Here is a 26,158-nt window from a genome sequence, read left to right as displayed (position 1 = left end):
ACTACGGTGGGAATTATCCGGTGAGATAAAATATCCGGTGGCGCAGCTTCACGAAACAGGCTTACGGAGCAAAAGGGTTTAATCTAGGGATCTCGTAGGACCGAGACGAGGCCTCGTACGAGGGATCAATTTCGACCTGGTGGCGCGTGAATGCTCTTTAGGAACATGAGAAAAAAGAGAGGTAGAGAGAGAGAGAGAGAGAGAGAGAGAGAGAGAGAAAGAAAGAGGGTGAAACTTAACGGCTTCGTCGTCGTCGTCGTCGTCGTCGTCGTTGTCGTCATCGTCGACGTACATAGTTCTCTGGGCCCAGACGCGTGATTTCCAGATCAAACACTTGAGCGCGTTAAGAAGGAAGCTGGAAGGGGTGCTTATATAATACTATTCGAGTCGGTATATACTAGAAAGGAGGGTGTCAACGAGGTGGTAAGAGGGATCGAGATTGGGGGACCCTCTCTCTTTTTCTCTTTCTCTCTCCTTCTCTTTCTATCTATATATCTATCTATCTATCTATCTATCTCTCGCGTCCCGTTTCGTTCTTTCACTTTTCGTAACCTCCCCTCAGCCCTCCGCGTCGAAGAAGAGAAAGAGGAGGGAGGTGAGAGGATTTTTTTACGTTATTTGGGGTACCCTTGAAAGCCTACTACCGAGGAAATCAACGGTCGGAATTGGAGTGGAGAGACCGTCAAGCCGAGACACGTACCTACCGCCCTTTGCCCGCGGCCCTAACTTGCACGCGGGGACCCCTAATAATACCTTCTCGACCATCCCTGGCAAATAACGAACCCACGACGCAATACCATCATCGCCACCATCACTACCGTTCCTTCGGTGTCCTTCGAATACGTCAAGAGAAACGGCATGTTTGATTTTGGCTTTCGCTTTTAAAAGGAACTTCGCTTCGAGAGAATGGTTTTGCCCGATCGAGAGCCATTCTAAATCCGTTTCATTCATCTTCTACCATAGATTCTATACTACTTTTTTCCTTACATTTATTCCTAAGAACGTTGAACTGCATCGGGACATTTTCTCCCTTACTTCCGCTGTAATTCTCCAACTGCCTCGAGGAACGCTTAAATAAAATATAGATATGTAGATATTTTTTTGATTCGTCTTTACTCACCTTTACGTCAATTACGAACGAGGGAGGACGATTTAGATAGGTTATTAGAACGACGATTAGCAGTGTATGAGCATGTATTTGACAATGTTTTTTTTTTCTTGCTTTTTTCTTCTTCATCCATTTCTCTCTCGTACGACGGCACACATTATTAATAGAAGTCGCATTTATGTGCGCGTTGTATTCTTTTCTTTATTCGTCTTTTTTTTTCTTTTTTTTCTTTTCTTTCATTCTTTCTTTCTTACGTTGGAATGTTTATATTATTGCTAATTGCTGCCGGGCGTGTCATGGTTCGTTTCTAATCGCTTTCGTGTTCGATCGGAACGATTACAAAAACAAAAAATACTCTCTCTCTCTCTCTTCCTCCCTCTTTCTTTCTTTCTCTCTCCCCTCCCTATCTATCTATCTCTATCTCGATCTCTATCTCTCTCCCTCTTTTCCTCTTTTTTCTCTCCCACATAACACACTAATCTCAATTTCTTTTCGCGGTCGCGTTTAACGACCAGAACACGTCCGGGGTACATCGACACATCGATTTATTGGGTAACGGTTGGGCCACTATATTAGCTACACGCGAATTATAGTTTAGAGTATCATACATCGTCGTCGTTCGCAAGGTTCGCCAACGATCGTGATCGTGAAGAACGTTTATTAATATTATTATTGTTATTATTATCGTTATTATCATTCGTCGTTTCCTCGTTATCGATCATCAATCTGGTCTGCCTTTGACAATGTCTTCTTGGTATTAAATATCTTACAATACACATCTCCTCTCTCTCTTTCACCATATATTTATATATTTATATATATATTTATATTTATATATATATAATATATATTTATATACTTTACCTTTCTTCTTTAATTTTATTTTATGTATATTATCTATCTATAGGGTAATCAGATTCATTTCTTGTGCTCCGTTCGTTTTTTTCCGTCGTTCTGATTATTCGTCGATAACGTCGATAACGATGAGGCGTTTATGGCGATTATGATGATTATGATTATGATTATGATGACGATGACGATGAGAAAGTATGAAAAAAAAGAAGAGAGAGAGAGAGAGAGTGAGAGAGAAAAAAGAGAATGAATTTCTTCGTGTAAAGTTGCGAAAAGAAACGCTCGAGAATCTCATTTGCTTCTCCCTAGTTTCTCTCTCTTTCTAATCGTCGATCATACTTATTCTAAATCGCGATTCTCGACGCGTCTCTTCCTTTTCCTCGTGACGATTGTGACGACACTATGCTTACACATACAAAAACGAGTAGTAGGATAATTTGTGTTTCTTTTTTTTTTTCTTCTTTAGAGGTGGCGTTTACATTACCATATTACAATATTAATACACTACGCGTTACAATTAGGTTGTCTGTTATTAAATTATAAGCGTTCGGACTTTTACGTTTTTTTTCTTTTTCTTCCTTTTTTTTTCCTTTTCCTTTTCTTTCCTCGTTAATAATTCTCCATGGTCAGCTGCTGGCATTTAGTTTCCGTTTACGCGCAACATTTTATTCTGCTTAGCTTGCGCTCGCCACGCACCGATGGACGAAGAAACGAGAGACGAGAGACGTGTGAAAGAACGAAAGAGGGATCGCGAAAGATAGAAAGAGAAAGAAAGAGTGTGGGTGTACGTCTGTGTATTCATGTATGTCTATGTTTGATTGTAGAGTAGAAAAACATACGTACTCGCGTGTCTCCTCTATGCAAACTCGAGCCGGTTTTTTATTTCTATTTCCGGTCGGTTCTCCATTTTCTTAATCAGAATTTCACGAGGGTGAGAAGAAAAAGTTAGATCGACGTGGTAGTACGAAAAAATGATCGATCGATCGTCCTCGGCTTGTCGAAGGGTACGTGGCGTTTCGATTTCTTTTCTTTTTTTTTCATATGTATATATATTTATATATATTTATATATATGTATATATATATATAATATATAATATGTTCCTACGCACAATTTGTTTAACTACTCACATTAGCATCACATACAAACAGCATTCTCGAGGGCGGTTGTGGGTGGGACTTTGTAGGGCCTTCTAAAGCGCTGCTGTAGGTTACGCAAAACAAATCGAGTATTTCTCGGGTTACTACAAATCGCGAGCCGCAAACGTATAAGAAAATCTTATTGCATTCTCGTTTAACGACGTTTGCATGACGTTTGTATGTATGTAAAAAATAAGAGGGGAATGTTGCTCGTTTTATTAATTTTCTTGTTTGTTTGTTTGTTTGTTTGTTTTTTTTCTTTCTTTCTTTCTTTTTTAAAGAACGAGACGATAAATGCAAGGCGCGATCGTTGGCCTGGAATTCGTTTTTTTCTTTTTTTCACGCATAGTACGTACATACGCATGTATGAATTTATTCGTGTTTGTGTGTATGGATGTATGTATGTATATATGTATGTATGAACGATATTTTAAAGAAAAATGAATTACTCGATGACGACAAGAAAGAAAAAGAAGGGGGCGTATCGAATCGTGCGCGTAAACGTCCGCGATTTCAGATCATTCTTTTATCCTTTTTTTCTTCTTCATCTTCTTTATACAAAATAATAAAAAAAAAAGAGGACTACGTCGATCTCTTCGCGATCGAAGATCGGATAAGATTTCGTGTGTGATGTATTGGTGGACGATGAGAAGAGAAAGAGGAAGGGGGATGAAATTACAAGGATGAAGAGAAGAAAAAGGAAGGGACGAAGGGATAATTACAAACAAACAAAAAACAGATGTCAGAATGGTAAAGAGAGCGACGCGTATTTTCACACACGCGTTACGAGGTCGATCGAGATAGAAGAGTATATATATATATGGAGGGTAGAAAGAAAAGATTAAAAAAGAAAAAAAAATTTTGGAAGGAGGGAAGAAAGGAAGAAAGGAAAGAAGGAAGGAAGGATCGGGCGATTCGGCCTTCGTAGTAACCTAAAACGTGATTTCAATAAATAAGCTACCTAGGGAGCGTTTCCTTTTTGGGAAAAAAAAAGAGCAGGCGCTCCTTTCGCGTGGCGTTGACGCGAGAAGCTGCACCGTGTCGCTGCTCCCATTGAATTAAGGATTCGAAAGGAGAGAGAAAGAGAGAATAAGGATATCGGAGGGAGTCGAATAGGAGAAATTGTGAGATTTAAAGGGCGGAGAAGGAAACAACAGCAGCAGGAACAGTCAGCCCCGGTCGGCTTTTCGCGTTGCCATCGCGTACATACGTGTTCGCGTTATCTAACCTAATAATACAGTTTTATTTTTGTTTTATGCGACAGCGTCCTAAGGATTAAGTTTTCAATAACGATATAGTAATATATTACACGCACTCACACGCGTTTAAAGAGGCAAATACAACGTACGCACGCACGCATTAACACACGCAACAACAACAACAACAACACAGAAAAAGAGAGAGGGATACGCTCGTTCTCGCTCGCGCCACGGTCCTGTGCAAATTTTTTTTTTTTCTTTTTTCTTTTTCTTTCTTTCTTTTTTTTATCCTTTTTCTATTTTTTTTTCTTGTTTCACCATATAGATATAGAGATATATATATATTTTTTGTTGTTATTATTATTGTTATTATTATTGCTCGTTTGGGCGACATTGAAGCTTTGGGCTCGCGCGCGAGCGATCGATCTTGCGTATCCACACGCGTACGCTACTACTCACACACACGCGTACATGCATTCATACACATTCTCACATATCATACGTACACGCATGCAGGCAGGCAGAGCACGCACGCACGCAGAGCACGCACGTTACGTTACGTTACGTTACGTTACGTTACGTTACGTTACGTTACGTTAGGCGGGCCGTAAAATTAGCACACAGCGAGCGAGAGTCTTGCGCGGCGGCATGAGGCTTTTTTTTTTCTTTCTTTCTTCCTTTATTGTTCTTAGTGTGCGCGCAGCAGCGAGTTCGCGCGCGACGCCTGAGGAAAACCTCCTGAGGAAAACCGCGAATCTCTATTACATTTTTTTCTTTTCTCCTCCACTTTCATAGTCAAGAGCAAAGAATCAATCGCGCCTCCCTCGATGTTGTCCACATGAAAAATCGTGATTTTTAGAATAAAAAACTAATTTGAGAATCCCTGTGTTTAGCGGAGGAGAAGAGTTTTAGAACCGTTGAATCCGTTTGTCGCTTCGTTCAAAAAGAGAAAGAGAGAGAGAGAAAGAGAGAGAAAGAGAGAGAGTGAGAGAAAAGAGAGAGAAAGTGAGAGAGAGAGAAAGAGAGAGAAAGAGACCGCTCGGTGGGAAACGAACGCACGTGCGCTTACCTACGATCGCCATAGCGATTTTTTTTTCGGCTAGCGCGTGCCAACTCTCCGCGCGAAGAAACGAGGCGCGCGCGCGAGACTGCCACGAAGATTTAAAGCGCGACGAGAGTTCATCGACTCTTTCTCGCGTGCTTCGTCTCTGAGTTAACTCCTACTTGCCCTTAAATGGGTTCAGTCGGGGGGCAAGAGAGGAGTTTCGGAGTCGCGCGAATAATTGGAGATCGGAGTCGTTGAAGTCGTCCTACGTATTTATCTTTTCATATTTTCTGTTCTCCTCTATCATTTGCCATTTCATATTTTCTTTCTCACCTACATAAATCGAGACGCGGCTTCGCGCGATCCAAGTCGCGCCTCGGGTAAGCGCAGTCATATATATCTTCTCGAAGTCGCGGTGTTTCCGTGTTTGCGGATTTCCCTGAAGAATCATACCGAAACATGATCTTATGAAAAAAAGGCGCCAAAGCGACGTATGGAGTTGTTCGTTCGGTAGATCGATATCAGGTAACTCTCACGGAGGTACGGTGTGTTTTTTCTGTGTATGATCGTTGTGTGTGTTTCTTGTATTCGTGTCTTCGTGTACATGTCTCCCTGTGATATCTTCTGTGTAAGGCTTTGTGTATTAATCGTGTACGCGGTTTCGTTCGTTCGTTTATGTGTTTGCATGTGTGGATTAAAGGAGGCAGTCTTGATCGGCGAGCCAACGCTTTTCCGGCTCAATACTTGCTAGCCTCGACGAGTAGACGACTCTCGTGCCGTCTTCGTGGCATCGCCGAGTGTTCCTCTTCGTCCTGTCGCATCTTCCAACGATTCGAGTGCCGATGACGATGCGTCGTCGTGTGCCCCGCTGGATGCTGTTGTTGCTGTTGCTGCTGCTGCTGCTGTTGTTGTTGCTGTTGTTGCTGATGATGGTGCTGTTGCTGCTGTTGCTGCCTCGCACCACTACTGTCGGCTTGTATCAGCGAGTTCTTCGTCGCCCTCATCGGTGAAGGCTTCCTCGATACCACGTAAGGTTCTCTCGGCTCCATACCACCCATATCCGCATTCACCAGGTTGTTGTGGTAGTTTATGTCGGCATGAGGATTGTACTTGATGAAGTTGAAACATTCCTGTCTACCATGGGGATTCTTCATCGGTTTGCCGAGCTTGTTGAAACCGAGGTATCGCGTACTGTCGGCCACGCTCCTGTACCTCAGGTACGAACCGTTGTAGACCTCGTAGAACTGGCACATCGGACCCTTCTGTTTCTTCGGCTGGAACAAGAAGAGGAAAATATGAATAAGAATCGCATATACAAGATGGACCATTTAAACGAGATTATTTTAGTATCTCCAATGTTCTAGAGATATCAAGAACAAGCTTATTGAAATCTTTACGTTCACGAAATAACAAAAACCTTCGAGTGTTCTCATTGAAAACGACTCTCTCGCTGTACGTATACGATAAGCGAAAAGTTGTTCGAACACGTGAATATATGATCGAGTCCGCGATGAAATACGTTCGATAATTGGGAGGCAAGTAATTACCAGGCCGACGAGTTTCCACCGCTTGTTGAAGCAAATGTATCGCTGGCTCTTCTCCGCGAAGATGTACAGCTTCCTACTGAAGTCCTCGGACTGTGTCGTGAGCTTCTCTGTAACAGAAGGTGGAAAAGGGCAAATAAAGAATCGTTGCTTTCGTAGAAGAGAGAGAGAGAGAGAGAGAGAGAGACAGAAAGAGATTTTGCGGTGCGTCCTTCGAAACGATACACGCGGCAAATACGAGAGGACAAAGCGAACTCGCCGATGGTGGCCGACTCGAGATGTCTTTCGTGGCATCGGTATGCTGAAGCGTGCGCGCGCGCGCACTCACGCTGCTGGCACATTTCCGAGAAGCGAGACCATGAAAGAAAGAGAAAGAAAGAAAGAAAGAAAGAAAGAGAAAGAAAGAGTCCGTGGTTTATGGCGCGAGAGTCGTACTACCTACATCGAGGTACGCTAGCTCACTCGCTCCTACTGTCCCTCTTCTTCCTTCCAGGCACTCTTCGGCACCATGGAAAGAAGAAAAGCGGCGGCCTGGTCGGTCGGTGCTAATGAAGGAGGCACAGACCGACCGGTGTGTGCTTTGCCACTTAGCGGACCCTGTCGTTCGTGCTTCGACCCCGAAGAGTGCACGTCCAGCTCGTACCCTGTACACCTCTCTCACTCTTTCTCTCCTACAGTCTTTTCTTTTCTATATCCAAACCCTTCTTTCTCTACCACTGTCTCTTTCTTGTATTATTACGAAATATACCGTCGACCAAGAGCCTTCTTTTGTTCCGATTGAGGTAAAAAGGAGAATAGGAATTTTACAGGTGCAACGACGGTGTCCCGGAAGACCTGAGCTTTCTCAAGCTTTATAACTATTTCTGAGAAGACGAGAGAGAAAGAGAGAAAGTGTACGTTGGGTGGTCCGTTCGTTCAAGGTCTTGTTAAATTCGGTTACATTCTCAGCATCGAAGCATCGGTAAAATTGTCTCTTAAAGTTATTCACGTTCGTTCAAAAATTTTTAAATACCAGTTCATTTTTGTTAATTAATCCCTACGGATAGTTTAATACGTTTCTTTCGATCGATCCATTAAATTAACCCGAGAGAATTTTCTCTTAGAAAAACGGGGCAATGGCAATGTATTTATGTATGTATATAAGTCGAAGCCGTGGCATATACGAAATTGACAATATCTTGAAATAGTTCACTACTACATCGCAAGACATTACAATACCGGTAAGTGTTTGGAATTCTTCCATGTATGTCCTGCGGTTTTCGATATCGACTTTGAAGGAGTGCCAAGAGCTTCTAAATACCAAAAATCAAAGATCCTTTCTCCTCGTTTGGTTAGCCTCGATACTCGTATATTAAACTCCTAAAAATAAGGATTACCGAGTTTCGATTTAATTTTTAGAGATTGCGAGGACTTTTCGAGAAGAATTTTTGCGACGGGGAACATGACCGAGGAATTTCTTCGTCGTGCTAAAAGAAAGAAAGAAAGAGAGAAAAAGAACCGAGAGACTTCCTCTCTCTCTCTCTCTTATTCACTCTCGAAAACTCCACCCCCGTCTCCTTACTGCTTCTGCCCTCTGATCGAAGCCGCCAGGAGATTAGAGGCTGCCAAATGAATTAAAAGGCAATTTTAATCAAAAGCGGGCACCGGCTTTTAGGCACGATTACCCCCGATAATAACCGGTGGGATGGGCCAGCGTTCTCATACGAGGAAAAGACCGAGACGAGGAGAGGGAGAGAAGAATGGATCCCATATATTACTTCTACGTGCTTCTCGCGATACAGGAACCGATTTGCCGGTTGGTTATAGGTTCGCAACTGACCCGCGCCCTCGAATGAGGACGACGGCCGAGTTCTTTCAACCCTTCCACGTCGAAGAAAGGCTCGAAACCCGTCCAGAGACTCTTGCCAGAGTTTTATGTATGTATGGGAGAGGTTTCTTTCCCAAGAACAATATGTATAATAGGGGTGATTGAAACGATTGCTTATTCCAAGATACGATGGTACCATTGAGAACCACTGGTGCGCCACAATTTCGCGGCGTCGGCGTTATGAAAGCTATAATACAACGCGATATAGCTGGTATACCAAACGCGTAAGCAGAAGAGACGATGGAGGAGAAGAAGAAGAAGAAGAAGAAGAAGAAGAAGAAGGAGAAGGAGAAGGAGAAGAAGAAGATGGAGAAGAAGAAGAAGAAGGAAAGAAGAAAAGACGCGTATAGCCGCAGCTCTTGTTACGAGGGCGCATGTATAATAGCGACCCTGTCATTAACACCTAAACGCACGATTGGTCGATGTGCAACGGCATCGTCCTTCTTGACCAGGAGCAGAGTACATATACCTACACGGTGTACAAACTGGTAAGAGAAAAGAGTACGAGAGGAAGAGAAAAAGATAGAGAGAGAGAGAGAGAAAAATATCGGGGCGTCCCGGCTCAGATCAAAGGTGCGACAGCTGAAGTCTGGTTTACCGGGTTGACGCGCTAATCACAGCTCGCTAAGACTAAAATAATTAAACTCCAGGTCGGACGAGTGCTGTCTACGCTTGGAATCCTTCCTTCCTCTATCTCCCGATCCGTATTTAGTCCTATCTAGCCCCGTCCGTCCATCCATCCGTCTTTTCCTGACACCCCGTCGGAAAAGCTGGCTCGCGCGAAATTCTTTAAACCTGCTCTCTCTCTCTCTCTCTCTCTCTCTCTCTCTCTCTCTCTTTCTCTCTCTTCTCTGTGTCCTCTTGGACGGGTATGTTAATCGATCTTACCAGCTGTCGTAGCAAGAAAAAAAAAGGAACGCTATAGAAAGGAAAATGCGTTCCCTTCCTCGTATTCTTTCGAGTAAATCCAACCAACGTTCTCTCGAGACAGTTCTAGATAGCTTAGGAACGCCCATCCGATCGCTCGGGGTGGTCGTTGAATAGCTTCGAATCGATTCGTAAGTCGAATTCGAACAATGAAGACAACCAATTAGTGGCTCTATCGCTTCCACACGATGGAATGAGCTTCTCTTAATCGGGACTCGTTGAATAGACACACTCTCTCTTTCTAACAGATAGTATCTGTTAGAGTTCAGGACCAGATTTCTTTCTTTCTTTCTTTCTTTCTTTTTCTTTTCGTACGATCCGTGTAATTAGAATACGAAATGATTAAAGCCGAAACGAAGGTATTTGACGGGTTAATTTTTCTTGAAAATTTTTGGACGAACTTTTTAATCAAGATCAATTATTTTTCGTGCTTTTTCCTACGACGACGAGGAAGTCTTCGTAGGGACCAGCGATAGAAAAAAGTGACTGGGACGGTCCTTTGAGATTAATGTGGAAACGTGATCGTAAAAAAGGCTAGCGGCACCTACTCTTACGTCGTGGTAAACGACCACGGAAACTGTACTCGAGCGACCGCAGGCACGCATCCGCTTTCGCCGGTACAACAACTATAACGAAAAAAAGGAAAGAGAGAAAAAGATAAGTGGCACTCAACAACATTGGTTTCTGTTGTAAATAAAACGATCTTTATAAAAATATGTATTTTTATAATAATAATAATAATAATAATAATAATAATAATAATAATAATAATAATAATAAAAATAATAATAAAGAACTGACTCGAACGAATTAAATAGTGGATGACATCGATCCCAAACATTACGTAGAACAATGTCTTATCTTCCATAAAACCACTGTCATTCATCCGATGACGTGCTCTCTTCCGGAGCTTATATCGAACTCGTCCGACGTTCCTTCTAAGGTAAATCGATACCTAGCTTGTCTTTAGCACGGAGAGAAAACTGATGCCAGCTTGGCGATGAACGGTGACTCATATGTCGTTACGATGACGGAGATCAACGTCTACGCTATATTGCTACTATATCATTCTATCGTGTGTACTCTATCGTCTCACGTAATTCTACTACTGGATTTGTCTTATAAAATGAGGTAAAATAAAACAAAAATAATAATAATAATAATAAAAGAAAAACAAATTAAAAACGAAAAAGAAAAAAACAACAAAGAGAGGAAGAAACAATTGGAATGCAAAATTGAGAAAGGATCCCACGGTACGTCACGATTTTCTCATTTCGTTCCGTAAAAGAAGTAACGCTGTTGTCGGCGAGAAACAGAGAGAGTGAGAGAGAAAGAGAGAGAGAGAGAGAGAAAGAGAAAGGCTTAACGGGAAAGAAGGTGGAGAGAAGTAGGTGGTAGAGGAGGAGACGAAAGAACGTGATGGATCTCGGGGAGGTGCAGACGCGGCGTAGCGTGCGGCGCGAAAACTGGCTCTTCTGTTTACACAAGCCTTCAACTTATTCTCTCCTCCTCTCAGTTCTTTCTCTGTTGCCATATGTCTCTCTCTCTCTCTCTCTCTCTCTCTCTCTCTCTTTCTCTCTCTCTCTTTCTCTTTCTCTCAGCACAGAGACCGCGGAGGGCGGACGGTTCTGCCGTTCTTCTCTCCTCCTTCACTTTCACATGCACGCCGAGAAACGGTTCTCGAGATTGCATTGGAATCGAGAACGCTCTTCTCCAAGCATAATATACTGACCAAGGAGAGACAAGACATCTTGGTATTTCGACGTGAGTGAATTCAGGAAGATAACGACGGTAATCGATTTTCGTTCGATACACAGAACGTTGTATCGATGCTGCGAACGAACCAACAGACCAACTCGTGTTGTCTCTCTTACCAAAACCACATAGAACGATAAGCGTTTGAGAAGAAGGAGAAAATAAGAAAAAAGGATCGAAAAGAGAAGAAACACATTCCGGGAAACGATCCTACGGCGTGGTTATTTCTATCGACGGTCATCCGTAAAGGATAAGTTTTGACATTTACGAGTAATCAATTCGCGATAAAGATACGTTTTTCCAAATGCTTTTGTCTCGAACGATCTGGGTAACTATTCTTTCACGTTTAAAAAAGACAGAGAGAAAGAGAAAGAGAAAGATCAGAGTCACGGATTCTATGGGTCGAACGAAGGTGAACTCCGACAGAGGAAAAGCGGCGTATTCGAATGCCAGTCAATAAATAACACTGCTTGGAAAATAAGAAGAACGAATACGATAGAGAGTAGACGTCGAGATAAACAGTGTCTAGTCGAAAACAATAGCGACTAGACCGAGGTAAAAGGAGCATCGTTACTCATCTCGACTCCGGTCCTTAAAAACTCCCTTCTTTAAGGAGTACCATCTCTTCGTCTCTGTCTCTTCACGAGAGGAAAAGGGCAGCGCCCTTTTCCATTCTACCAAAAAGATGACTGCTCTCCCCCCTTCTCGGTGTTATTAGCGAAGATGAGATTTCTCTGACGATCGTCGCGGATCCTTATCTCGTTAATTTTTCCTTTTTTTTTCTTTTCCTTTTTTATCCGACGTCTTGTATCGCTTCGAAGAAATTACGAATTTAAAAAAAAAGGAGACGGAGAGAGAGAGACGAAATACGTCGATTATCCCTTTTTTTACCTCGATCGACGTAAGTTATCATACTATTTTACGTAAGAAATAAAGATCTTTTTGGATGTATTCGAAGAATTCGAATTTGTTCTTTTAAATCTCGAGAATCGATACCACATGCTCCGTTCGATACTATCTTTGGTTATTAGCTCGTAAAAGCTACGCTTTCGGACGAACAAGAAAAAGGGGTAGATAAAGGATAAGAGGGATAGAGAGCTACTACTCTCTCTCTCTCTCTCTCTTGTTCTCTCTTTCTTGGTAGCTAAAAAAGAGAGATAGACAGAAGAAAATATAAGTCCTCGACCCGAGCTCGAATCGATAAGAATCGCAGTAAATTAAGATCTTTAATACCGGCGGTCGTCGACGTTTAAACTCCTCTCTTCGTCAGCCCTTCGAGAAATTTTTACGGAATCATCGATTCGTTAGATAAGCGGCTCATTGGCTCTTGTACCTCGAAACTTTCGATTAGGTTCGATTAAACTAATCATACAATTACCACACGCATGCCTATGTTTCATCTCGCTTCGAAATCTATAAATATTACAATAGGTTGATGAATTTATTATTATTAGTATTATAAGAATATTAGAAACATCGAATTAAATTTATCCCTTTGGTACGTGAACTTTATCGATTTTTTGATAGAGTCAACGATCCGAATCGTTGATGTTAAATTGCAGAAAAAAAAAAGAAAAAGAAAAAAACATAAGTTTTTTTCTTCGTCACAATCGTTGATTAAGTTGCACCGTCATTAACGAAGGAATCGTAGAGCAAGATGTTAGTCGAAAGAAAAAGGTTGAAAAGATGAAAAGCTTCCACTTACGGTAGGGTGCATTGTCATCGCTGCGTCCCACGGCCTTGATCGAGCGGCCCATTACGGTAACATTGCCGCTGCTGCAAGTCGAGTAGAGACTCACGGAGCGCACCATCGCCGGTACCGCCCCGCACATCACCACCTGCAATTACAAAAGGGTGCTCTTATGTCTTCCGAAAGCGAATAATCCCATCGTGGAAGGGCTCTCCGAGACACAACACGCCGGTAAACACAAGAACTATACTTTACTGCTTTTAAGCGCGTGCCGGGAACTATAAACGCCATTATCTAACGTACACTTATGTTTCGTTTATTTCTGAAACTGTACGATGTATATAATAAACTGTCTTGGTGAAATAAATTAAAGGGGAAATAATTTTATGCATTTAAATTATTTTAAGAAACTTGGGTAACTCTTAAGTATCTTCAAGAATAAACGTTCTAAGTCGTTAAAATATATTGGCGAACCTTGCGCGTTTATTTTACGCGAACGAACAACGGACATTTATACGATCTCTTCGCCGAGAGAGACATCGTTCGTCGACTGTTCTTCGTCTTTCTGGTTCCTTGTACGGATTCGAAGACGCTTAGTCCGAGCAAATAAGCGTCCATGTCAAGAAAGAAGAAAAGGAGGGGGAGGATCGTTAACGAGCAGACACGAGCCGTCCATTAATGGCACTTCTGATAATCACCTTTCGTTTATTTCAAAACTGGCGCCATAACAATGTTACGAGGCCAACCGACTCGCCATACGACACTTCGTTTCATCTAATTAACCAAATTGAAAGTACCTCGTGGCTTGTTGCAACGCGGATAAACAACGTTATATCGTTTCGGTTCTAATGGCATCAGAAGATGTGCTTTTTAATACGAAGGATAAAGAAAAAAGAAAAAGAAACGGCCTTTCAAACAGCGAATTCTTAAAGGCCGACGTGTAAAATTTTATTGATATTCTATGATTCTCTGAATAAGTATGACATATTCACAATAACAGGATTTTTTTAACATTTCATTTAACTCTCAAAGATCCTTGACATAAAAGTCCGACAGAACATCGTAAAGCTAGCACTCGACATTACTTTCGATCGTTTATCTATTAAATCGGCTCGTGACTCTCCTGCACTGAATTATCCTTATAGGGAGGTTTCAAATCGAGTCGTAAATCTTCATCCAGTCGTCCGAAAGGGGAATCGAACGATTCAAGTGTTTTCCAATCGTTATATCGATGCGTCTAATGGTGAAACATTGCGTTTCTTTCGTAACAACGAGCATTACGAGAGAAAGAGTGGAAGAGAAAGAAAAATACAAAGAAAGAAAGAAAGAAAGAAAGAAAGAGAAAGGGAGAGAGACAAAAAGAAATAACACGAAAGAAGACGAAAAGATATGAGAACGTGGCGCGCGCACAAGAGCGCGAAATTAAAGGTACAAGCGAAGGTATAAGAGAGCGAGGAAGCGTAGAAAGTGGGAGCTCAAAGGCGGCAAGGAGCGCGCGAGCCCGTCGATATAAATCGTCGGCGTTGTAAACGCGTAGGAGTGGAAGCACCGATCATTAATCTATGGCAGGTAAGGTGCGCGCCGACGTAATCGTCGATTTACTAAGTCCTGGCACGACTTCCAACACGCGATACTCTCGTTCTCTTTCTCTCTCTCTCTCTCTCTCTCTCTCTCTCTTTCTATCTTTATCTTCTACTCGTAACACGAATTCCATCTTCTCTTTCTCGCACGTAGGATATCTCCGATCTGACCCGGTCATCGAACAAACTATGGGAGCCGCCGAAGAGGAAAGAAGGTAGAGAGAACGAACTATTATCGGTCGGTTGCACGTAAATACGTATACATATGTTACACAAGTACATTGTTTGTGTGAGATAGATAAGAAGTACAGAGTGTGCCAGCTTGCAAAAAGCAGCACGAAGAACGACACGTTCCTATGAGTTCTCTCGCGAAACTTTGCGTGTCACTGACTAACCGTTCGAATTCGATCTTATGGTTGGTATAGATTGGTGGTACGCCTATCTCTTTCCAGGAGAGAATAGAGCTACCGAATATAAAAACTTTCGTAAAGTTTTTCCGAGATAGGATATTCCGAGGAAATTCGACGGTATTAAGTATCTATTATTATCTCCAACTATAAAACACGATCTTTAGAAAGTTTCGAATTTGAAGATATCGGAAATCCATTTCGCGAATCTCGAATCCCGAGGAGAATGGCATTACGTAAAAGACGTAACTTACCATCAGGAGGCACAAAATCTTCGCTAAAACGGCAAGCTGTGGTAACCTGTAACAAAAATGAATTTTTATCGATTAGAAAATAAACGTGACAGACGATCGTATAATTTCGACGAATGATTTTTAAAATGGAAGGTGAATCGTCGTATCGACGAATATATCTTCGGTAATAAATAATTGTTAATAACGCGATTCGCTCGAGTGTCCTCATCCAAAGAAAAGTTATTATTATATCAAGCGTACAAATTGAAAGTAGGAGATTCTGCGGATCGCTCGTGGTAGATAAGGGAAAACGTAGGTATTATATGTAGGTATAATTAATACCGGAGACAAATTACGACTGGCAGATTGCATCGTTGCACCAGCCGATGCAACTCGCCGATGTTATCTGCCTTGCTCGCGCCGCAGGATGGATAATAATATTCCTCTAACCGGTGTGAGCCCTTCCTTCTCGTGACCTCTTCTTCATCCTTCTTGGTTCTTTTGAAATATCGTGATTGACGTGGCGCGTGCCACGATTTATCGATCCATCGATCGGAACACTTTGGAATAATCAAAGCAAGATATATGCATACTACCTAAACTATCGTGATCACATTATTCAAAATATAAATTCGAGGAAATAATCGACGCTTTTGCGTCAATGGAAAGCACGACTATCTTATCTTGTTAGAAATCAAGAGTATTAATACGGCGTGTCACGGTTTGTAAGTAATAGCCCAGTTGCAAGTGAGCTGCTCGTGTGGTGCGCCGCCACACGAGTTGCGCAATGTGAATGCATCTCGTGTTACACAGAACATAACACAGGTGAACACCAACGGCATATAACAACGAGGGCAAGGAAAAAAGCTTGGAAGGAGACGAAATTGATCAGTGCCAGTTGAGGAGCCACCAAGTTCCTTACTCGTTTTCTTTTAACTCGAGCACGTTATTGGCTTGCTCGAGACAGGATAGGGTGGACCAAAAGTACATTTTTTTCGCTTCATCCCGCCTACCTTGACTGAATGCGTAACGAGAAATACCATCGTTGGGCGTGTCTAACGTTCTCTTAAAACGTTCACTTTATTTCATTTATGTGAAAAACGGCTGGACGTTCATTTTACTTACGTCTTTTACTACTTTATCCATTATCAAGGACAGTATAATAGATGGAGATTTATGATACGAGATTTGGCTACCAATTATATCTCTTCTCCCTCTCTCTCTCTCTCTCTCTCTCTCATTCTTTCGTTCAATCTTCTTGTAATCGAATACTACTTCGGATATAGTTTGATGTGGATCGTAAAAGCCAATGATTCTTTACTCTAAGAGAAAGAGAGACAGAGAGAGAAAGAGAGATTCGCTTCTCGCACGTTTATCACAGTATATCCAACGCGACAGGCATCGAGCGCGTAATGCGCGCTGCGGTTCCCCTAACGCAGTCTTCTCAAGTTTCCGAGGTTTAATTGTACCGACGCGACGGCTACTCGCGACTAGAAGTACGCTAAACGTCATAACGTTAGACCTTTTCCTATTATCGAGATGTCACAAAGTTTATGTTACCTGTCACTTTGCTGCTTTTTTTTTATTTCTTTTTCTACTTTCTTTCTTTCTTTCTTTCTTTTTTTCTTTTTTGTTAATTCTTTCTTTTCTTATTCCCTTTACTTCTTAAAGATGAGAACGGACAGAGGAGATAAGGATCTATACTCGACGAGGTAATTTCATATTCCAAAAGCAGCCTTAACGAGGACAGTAATAACGATGATACCGGCAGTGAGTGAGATAGAAAGAGAAAGAGAGAGACAGAGACAGAGAGAGAAAGAAAGAGGGATGTACTCGATCTTGTCGCTCGAAATCGGGTTGCGCCTTATTCTCCTTATCTCAGCGATCCGATCGGAACATCGATTTTTCGCGAGAACGCATGCCGGTCGACCGGCTGTCAAGTTCCAGACCCAAGGTGTACGAGTATTCCTCGGCGTGCAGGCTCGAGACTCGCAGGCTTTTACATAATTGCAAAATTAGTCACAACGCTTGATGTCCCGCTGACAACCTTCGTCGAGTCGCGTCGTCTCGTTACTCGGCCTCGAAGTACTATATGAGAAAGAGAGGAAAAGAGAGGAAAATAAAGAGAGAAACATTGTATGTATCGAACGTGTTACTCTCCTTCTTTCTCTTTTGTTCATTACGCAACAAATAAGAAAAGGAAAATGTTAAAGATAAATTATATATATACAATTACGAGAGTATATGTATATATCACTTTTCTCTATTCTATTTTCGAGAGGTTCGTGAAAGTGAGAAAGTGATGTAGAAAAATAGGGGGAGGGAGAGAAAGAAAGAAAGAAAGAAAAAAAAGAGAAAAAAAGAGAGAAAAATGAAGAAAAATGAGAGAAGAAGCTCTTCGAGAGGGAGGCTAAGAAAAATCCAGTATTTCCAGTATTTCTAGTATCTACGTAGCTAGCTTCGAAAGAAGGTGGTGAAGGAGGAAGAGGAGGAGATGGATTCGAGGCCGAGAGAGGAGGTGACTCTTTGACTGGCGCATCACAGCAACTTTTCGCGACAGAGCTTCGCGCCTTCGAGCACGTGGCAGAGTTGAAGAATTCCGAGCTCTTATGGAATCTCAATGAGACGAACTTTTGTCGTCCTCTTGAAACGTCTTACGAAACATCCTCGAAGAATCCTCGCTTACTTTGTCAACTTCCGTCGACTTATTTCTTCCTTTCGTTTTTCTATCTTTCCATTCCGTTTCTTTTTCTTTGATCGATTAATACATAGATCTCGTTTCGAATCCAACTCACCGTATGATCTCCAGAAACATAGCTGCGTATCTCCACGTCGTGGCGTCATCTCCCTCCCATTATTCCGCATCGAATCGATAAACTCTACTATACGTAATCGCGCGTCTCTTGTCGGACAAGAGGGTAGCGACGTTCGATGGTACAAAACATCGCTCTTGAAACAGCGCGCGAAGCTTTAAACGCTTCAAGAGACGATTCGTTGATCTTTGTTAAGAGATGCGTATATATATAGATATAGATATATATGAGCAGAACAGCACGCGTCACCGTAATCCTGCGAATGAATTACGTCACTGAAACTAATCGGATTCACTATAACTAATCGATATTTGATTGCGAAAAATTTGTTGATCCGATCCCTTCGAAATATTATCGATTCGATTAGTCCAAATCGTAAATGATGTAGTTGTCACTTTATATACGTTGATAACGATCGATACCACTCGTCGTTCAACGACGTTTCCTATCACTTTCGTAAACTTAGGAAAGAAGAGAAGAAATTCTGTGGTCACCGGCACGAGTGAGATCAGCACGGTGAATGCGAGCGAGGACGAACTACGACGAACCGGCGTGACATCCTCCTCCTCGGCCACGTGGGGACTACGTTCGAAAAGGGGGATTTTAGTGGGGAGGATATTCGTTGCCCGCCGCGTGAAAAACTGCCAACACTTGAATAGAGCCCGACACGCCGATGAAAAACGCGGCTACCGAGCCGCCGCCGGCGATGGCTCTCAGCTGGACACCACCGGCCGTCCTCGTGTCGCCTAGACGCCACCATGTTCATCTCTTCCTCTCCTCGATCTTTCTACTTCTCTCTTTATTCTTCTTATATATTTCTTCATCCTCGTCGACGTTCTCGATTCACCCGCGTTCGAGTTCGAGTAACGCGAAACGATCGATTTTATTACCGCTGACGGATGACCGACGATCAAAACTTGACGAACTCTCTTTTAAACTTCGATGGGTCTCGTGAATAAAATTAGAAAAAATCTCGCGCGAGAATCCTCATCATTTTTATCCAAATACAAAGATGCAACGCGTCCGTGGGGGTTCCAACAAGATTATCCTCTTTACGATGATCGACTTCCAAGAGATCGAGCATTCATTCCGAAGAGAGAAGAAAGTACGAATGAAAAATCGTTACAACGATTTATTCCATTCGGGCCCGGTAAAAAAGCGTGGACGTCTCTATTCAAAAAGAGAGTAAGAAAGAGAAAGAGAAAGAGAGAAAGGAAGAGGGAGAGAGAAAAAGAGAAAGAAAGAAAGAGAAACCACGAAATTTAGTGCCTTTGAAAGGAGCACGAGCCGAAAAAGAGTCACCTGGCGAGTCCCTTCGACAATAGAAAGCCCCAAATGTTTCCTTAAATAGGCGTATCGAATTGTGACAAATCACTCGCATCCAATGGAGTCTCATTCCCCTCGATCGATTATACCGAGAGATTTCCGAACTATTGACGTTACCTTCGAATCGCATACGTTCAACGTTGAACGCCAATAAATTTCGATAATCCAGGAAATACCGTACCTAATGGAGGCGTTCGACCAATTTGCGTTTTTTTTTTTTTTTGCCAATAGCGTTTCTCGTTCGTTCAATGCTATGAACGCTGAACATAGTGAAATAGTTTAAATAACGAATGATCGTCGATGAAACTCGACGCAATTCTGACAAAGTTTTAAAGGTAATTCATGCGTCAATAAAGAGGAACGTTATCACGGACGACTTGTTGTAGTGCTCGTAAACCCCTAATCTCTCTTGGCTTAAAGGAGTCTTAAGATCTTCCGTAACGCGAAAGATTTACCCTCTCTATCTCCGTCTTTCTCTTTTATTCTACAGATACTATCTCTCTCTCCTCTTGTCACCCGCATGAAATTCCGATCCGACATCATGGTTCATCGATTTTCAATAGAACCAATCACAGCATCCGCTATTGATGAGCCTAACTCGCTCGTATTACACCAGATTACACCGGTTCAATTTTTCGAAACATTTATCAAATTTCGAAAGCATGAATCCGACTAAATTCAACCTCGGTTATTCCGAAATTCTAAGCGTTAATTACCTAAGCTAACAACACATCGGACTTCTCATCGTTTTCGTCGATCTTTGATGACCATAGAGATCCTCTCGAACGCGTCATACGAATTCCCCGAAAGTCGGGACGTCTGATTCTGAACTTTATGCTGTCACATTATCCTTTAAACGTAGATTAATACCGAGAAACTCAGACGAATTCGTCATCGTTATCACCTACATTTAGGAGGAATAAAAAAGTGTCGCTCATCGGAAAGTCTCTCCGGTCTTTCGGATTTATGAGAGTCGGATAATTTTAACTATTCGCCGGTGTCGTGAAATAAATTGTCTTGTTGTTTAAATCCCAAATTTTTCTTTTCTTTTTTGCTTTTTTTCTTCTTATGCCGCTTCTTCCTGAAGGAGGAGGTCGTACTCGTGCCTGGAGGCTGGTGCCACGTGAAGTGGCGGAGATAGTCGTCTACGACGACGATGTTGAAGAAGAAGAAGAAGAAGAAGAAGAAAATGGAAGAGGAGGAGAAGGAGGAGGAGAGGAAGAAGGAGGAGACGAACGACGGACCGGGGGAATGTTACGTGAAGAGTCATCGTGCGTGAAGTGTTCCAAGGGACGACGAATAAAGAAGAAGAAGAAGAAGAAGAAGAAGAAGAGGAAGAAGAAGAGGAAGAAGAAGAAGAAGAGGAAGAAGGATAGCAAGGATAGAAAGAGGATACGGAGGAGGGTGAGAAGCGCGCGACGTGCTTTTTGCTCGGAAGCCGCGACGTTCCGCCGGCGTCACATTCATTCCGACACGCTTCCCGTCATCCTTCGATACGAAAAACGATCGTGAAGGCGCGAGCCGTCCTAAGAGTTAGAAAGAACATCGTCATCGTCGGCGCGTGGCGACGAAACGACAATCTCGTCCTTCGAGCCCTTCTCTGCGAAAGAATCTAATGGCCTTGATCCGTTTCTTCTAATCTACTTTTATATCTACGAGAAGAAACGTCCTTCCTCTAATAGAGAACTAACACTTCTTACGATTTAATTCGATTTAATTTTTCTTTGTTAAAAAAGAAAGGAAAAAGAAAACAAAATAAAAAAAAAACAGACAGACGAAAAGATGTGAAGAAGTAAAAATACTTTTTCTGATTAATCGTAAGGATCTTTTTTTTACAAAAAAAGAAAAAGAAAGGGAAAAAGAGAAAGAAGGAAAAGAAGAATGTTTCCTAAAAATATTTTCGTGATATACCAATCGTAAAAACTATTCGATTGCCTTTCATTTATTTCACTGCGAAGTAGAAAGGAAAATTTCTTAAAGGATGATCCACGCCGTATCGAGATCTCCATTGGACTGTCGCATTCCTCGTACCTCACTCGGGACGATTTAAAAGGGTTGAATAGCTCGATGCTCTTAACCAGCCGGATATCGCCCTTTCCCTTTCGACTTTTCGTCGTTGAAGACTCCTCGTTAATTCGTTCGTTAATCTACGTGCTACGTTTCTACCAAAAAGGGCACGGTTAATTGAGTCTTAGGAATTCATTTAGGCAACCGATAACTTTCAAAACGACCTACACGATCGAGTGGGAAAATTTAAAAAAATGTCGTAAATTCGAAAGAACGAAAAAGATGAATTTTTTACGAAGCAATCGATAAAGAGAATGTACCATTTGAAATAATTAAATTATATTAATCCATAAATAAACTTTATCGCCGATGAGATAAAGTTAATTACAGAGATCACGTTAATTGCAGTATTTACTTATCACCGTGTTAATGTTATACGAACGATATTAAATCGTCGCGTGGGTAATGGAACCTATAAAATTTTTTTTTAACTTTTGACAGTGAATGTGTAGTTATGGTATAATAAGCAAAAATATCTCATTGCTTGAAATAGATGACGAACAACGACTAAATAAGTTACGTGGCTTCGAGCGAATGCGCTTGAAACGGTACGCGATCACCTAATCACTCGGTTAAGCGTTGAACACTGACGGAACTCGGTCGTCTCTCGTATCGGTTAGCATTGCTCTAGGAAATAACGTAACAATTCGTGCAGCTCGCCGCGTTCGCTCGCTTTACGAAGAAACGTGATTCATCTACGATCGCGACGAAAGGGCACGAAACGTTGGCGTTCTCGTGATGACGTCATCATCATGAGAACGTAAGCGTGAATGAGCAATTAACTGACGTCCCGAAGAGACGAGGATCGTGATCGATTCTCTTTAATAGATAACATGCACAGTGCCACGCGTGTGTATCTTCGTTAAACCTAATTCAGGTCTAACGAGAGACTTCAAACGTTTGCCAAAGATCGTGAAATTAGAGAAAGCTGACGAAATTTTGACGTTGCTTTACCTTTTTACATTCTTTAATACACACACACGTACACACTCTTTCTTTCTCTCTCTTTTGTACGGTACTCCAGACTGTAACGTATCATCTCGTTCGCTCAATCTCGAGAGCAGAAGAAAGCGAGTCTTTGCTAGAAGAGAATCTATAGAGAAAGGCTAAATTTGTATTCTTCTTTTTTCTCTTCATCTCGGTGCGTGTTCTTGTATCGTATAAGACCCGGCACATAGCGCTCGTGCCTCGGCGTTTGTTGTGCTCGGCCGTAATCTGTAATGGGCTCTATGGGTATTTAAATAACCATTTCGCCCACCCACCATCGTCACTTAACTCTCACCGTCTTTTTTTCTCTTTCGGAGAAAGAGTATATCTCGCGTGCTATCGCGAGAGGATGACCACGTTTCTCTCTCTCTCTCTCTCTCTCTCTCTCTCTCTCTCTCTCTCTCTCTCTCTCTCTCTTGCTTTGGATACCTTTTCATTTTTTTACCGTTAACCCCGAACCAAAAAGAAGGAAACGTGATTGGTTGATCTAACACAAAATAAAAAAAGAATTTATTCGGAGGCATTTCTTTCGTAATAAAAAAATATATATATAAAAAATAAGTAGGTTCATTTTCTCAACAACTTTCTCATACTCTTTCATTTTCAATATCCTTGTGTTTTCAAGATTGACTTGTATATACTTTTGCATAATATACTTGTATAACATACTTGTTTAAATGTTTCATTTAACCTGTCTGATATTTAGTTAGCATCGTTGCAGTCGTCGCAATGTTGGGATCGCAAGCTTAGGTGGAAACAATGTCGCGAGATTATCCGCCAGAAATTCGTTGGATGACGAGAGAGACGAGACTCTCGCTTTCGATGATAATGATGATGATGATGATGATGAGTCAGCCAGAGGGGTTAGTCATACGAAACTGGTAGCACGAGGAATCCGCACAACAGCGGCCGCACTTTTAAGGCGCTATTCAAGTAGCAACTCGATACATCGAGTTCGATCGAACAACGATATGTATCTACAATGAATTGAAATGTAATCTCCGAATAATTTGAAGATACACGTGTAGGATCCTAATTTGCCTAATCGAAATTGGTAATCCCTGTCACCTGTGTATCACACAGGTTTCGTTATAAAACGTTGAAAATCTTGATGGAGCAAAATGATCCTCGCAGAAGATGATGACTCGTGAATTTGGCACATTTATCAAGGAACTCGAACGCACCTCTATTATCTACGCCTCGATGACAAACATGATAGACGATCGATAATGAGTAGATCATAAAAGTGTCACGATAGTTGACGGATTTCTTTGTAACAACACGCGTTCTATTCGGAGATAACGCGGCCGAGACAATTTTTCGATGCGTAATAACATTAAATGATCTATGATTCGACAAAGAGAGAGAAAGAGAGAGACGAGAATCACGAAAGTCCGAAAAGGAAGTTTGCGGTTATCCGTTGATAACAAAAGCGTGGGAGTACGTACGTTGCGTGGGTCAGATAAGAAGAGACTCTCGACGTCGATGAAATAAGTTAAATCGCTTTAAAAGAATTTCCAAGAATCGGACATGCGAAACGAAACTCGAAATAAAAATGTTGCGTCATTCGACTTAGCCCTCCTTCTCTTTCACCGCTCTCTTTGCGATATCTCTTCGATTTTCTACGGTGTCTACGTGCGAGTAACGCGCTCCAAAATGTTTACTTAACCCAGAAAAGGGCCACGATATCGGACATCTTATCGACACATTAAAGTAGATCTCCTCTCTCTTTCTCTCTCTCTTTCTTTCTGTCACTCTCGTCGTTTTCTTCGTAACGATAATGTCCCCTTTCCTTTCCTTTCATGATTTCGCCGAACTCGGTCTACTTCGTCGTCTTGTACGAAGTAATTTGTTCAGAACTTCCTGAAAATCCTCTTAATTACTCTTACTCGATCTTGCTCGTAAAGCTGTCCTCTCTCGAACGGTTAACGCGTCTGTAAATTTCCTTCTTTTTTCCCTCTATTTTGTAACCGTTCCGATACTCGATAACATACTCGCGAAGTAACCGAGAATTTGTCGCGATAAAGAGATCGAAAGGAGTACCGCGAGACGACCATGAGGTAGGTCATAAAGTATCGATATATACCTACATTTACGCACTCTCGATATATCTAATTAAAACGTCGCTACTAAGATTAAAATAAAAAGAGACGAAAAGAGGGAACGATAAAGATGAGATGAGAGGAAGAAGAGAGGAAAAGCTCTCGTGATAACGAGTTAAGCGGTTGGGTACAATTAGCGATGAAATCAATCGTTGCACCGTGGAACGGCCATCAGTATGCATAATCGCACGAGCGCCATTAGCGAAGACCTTGTACATACATATGTCCGTGTCTGTACATGTGTGTATATATATATAAAATATATATATATACACACACACTTATATAGTACATGTACATTTTCCTCTTACTTCTACTATTACCTTGACGTTGATCGTTCGTGTGCGTGAACGAGTAGTTTTAGATGTAATTAGCGAGTGATTTGCACCGAGTAACGATAGTGTCGAGAGAGTTGAAAAGAGAAAGAAGGAAAGAGGGAGAGAGAGAGAGAGAGAGAGAGAGAGAGAGAAAGAGAGATAGATAGAACCAGTCCAAGGCGGTCGCTTCGTCTCCTCTCGCAGGAGGGATTTCGTCATGGCCGAGTGATATCCAATCAGGAATATAGTAAGCAGGAACGTGGTATCCAATCGGCGGTATGGATTGCCACTAATTGGCCTCGATATTCAACGACGATGACCTAACCGCGTCCAGGTGGTCCGATATGGCGTTCGTATGCTTCTCGATGCGAAGCTTCTTGAGTGTATTTCAAGCGCACACGTTTCAAGTTCTTTTCTACTTTTTTTCTTTAATTTTTATTCTCCTCGTTTAACGCGACGATTTTATCGTGATATTAGAGGCGTAAAGAAGACGAAAGCTTTTCGAAAGGATTCTAATTGGTTAATCGTTCGAAATAAAATCAACCGTGAATTTAACGTAATTAGATTATGTCAATTACCGGAATTACGGAGAGTCATTTCGCGTACGATAAGAAAGCTTAACAATTGGCAAACGTTGTTTTCTTTAACATCTGCTGAGATCCATAAGAATATTGACGAGCTATAGACGAGACCATAAAACGTGGCATGCAATAGCTCGATCCACGTTATACGATCCGTGGTATCATCATCGATTGCTCTTCCACGCCGGTGGTCCAACTTATTTCTTAATTAGTTTTACTAGCTCTCGTACGGGTTAACGTTTAAGACGAAGAAGCCGCGTACGGGTACCGTGTTTCTTTTTTGACGATGTTCAAGAAGTGACTCGTCGTTTAAACGAGAAAGGAAGAGAGAGGAAGAATGAAAGAGAGAGAGAGAAAAAGAGAAAAAGAGAGAGACCGTTAGTCTTTAACAGGATACCAACAGGATCTTCGTACGCTGTTAACAAATAAGCGTGCTGAAATAACTGCCACTAAATTCGCGCCTCTTCTCTCCCCCTTTTCTCATGTCATCACTTCCATTCCCTCCTATCCTCCTCCTCCTCTCTTCTTTCTCTTAATATACTCGGCAATTCTAATTTCTGTTTACCCTCTACGGCATTTCGACGACGTGCTAAAACGTGACCTGCGCTTCGCGCCTTTT

The 26,158-nt window shown here is 41.9% G+C and overlaps 1 protein-coding gene across 5 annotated transcripts in view; it reads right to left on the bottom strand.

Moving 5' to 3' along the window:
• Positions 1-2,388: 2,388 nt before the first annotated feature.
• LOC127064317 (fibroblast growth factor 17-like) overlaps positions 2,389-26,158 on the bottom strand; it is a 97,319-nt gene continuing 73,549 nt past the window's right edge. For 3 of the 5 annotated variants that reach the window (XM_050995252.1, XM_050995254.1, XM_050995251.1), the window contains 4 exons: positions 15,368-15,413; positions 13,142-13,274; positions 6,891-6,997; positions 2,389-6,617 (listed from right to left, as the gene is read on the bottom strand). In XM_050995252.1, the coding sequence (XP_050851209.1) occupies positions 6,081-6,617; positions 6,891-6,997; positions 13,142-13,274; positions 15,368-15,413 (823 nt within the window). In that variant the 3' untranslated portion in view covers positions 2,389-6,080. Of the gene's footprint in view, positions 6,618-6,890; positions 6,998-13,141; positions 13,275-15,367; positions 15,414-15,688; positions 15,907-16,471; positions 17,551-18,141; positions 19,340-26,158 lie in introns of those variants that run through there. The other 2 variants (XM_050995250.1, XM_050995253.1) reach the window with 2 other exon arrangements.

This window comes from Vespula vulgaris, chromosome 5 (genome assembly GCF_905475345.1).
Source record: "Vespula vulgaris chromosome 5, iyVesVulg1.1, whole genome shotgun sequence".
NCBI classification, from domain to species: domain Eukaryota; kingdom Metazoa; phylum Arthropoda; class Insecta; order Hymenoptera; family Vespidae; genus Vespula; species Vespula vulgaris.
The sequence above is the reverse complement of the archived record's forward strand: the minus strand, read 5'-3'. Positions and strand labels throughout refer to the sequence as shown.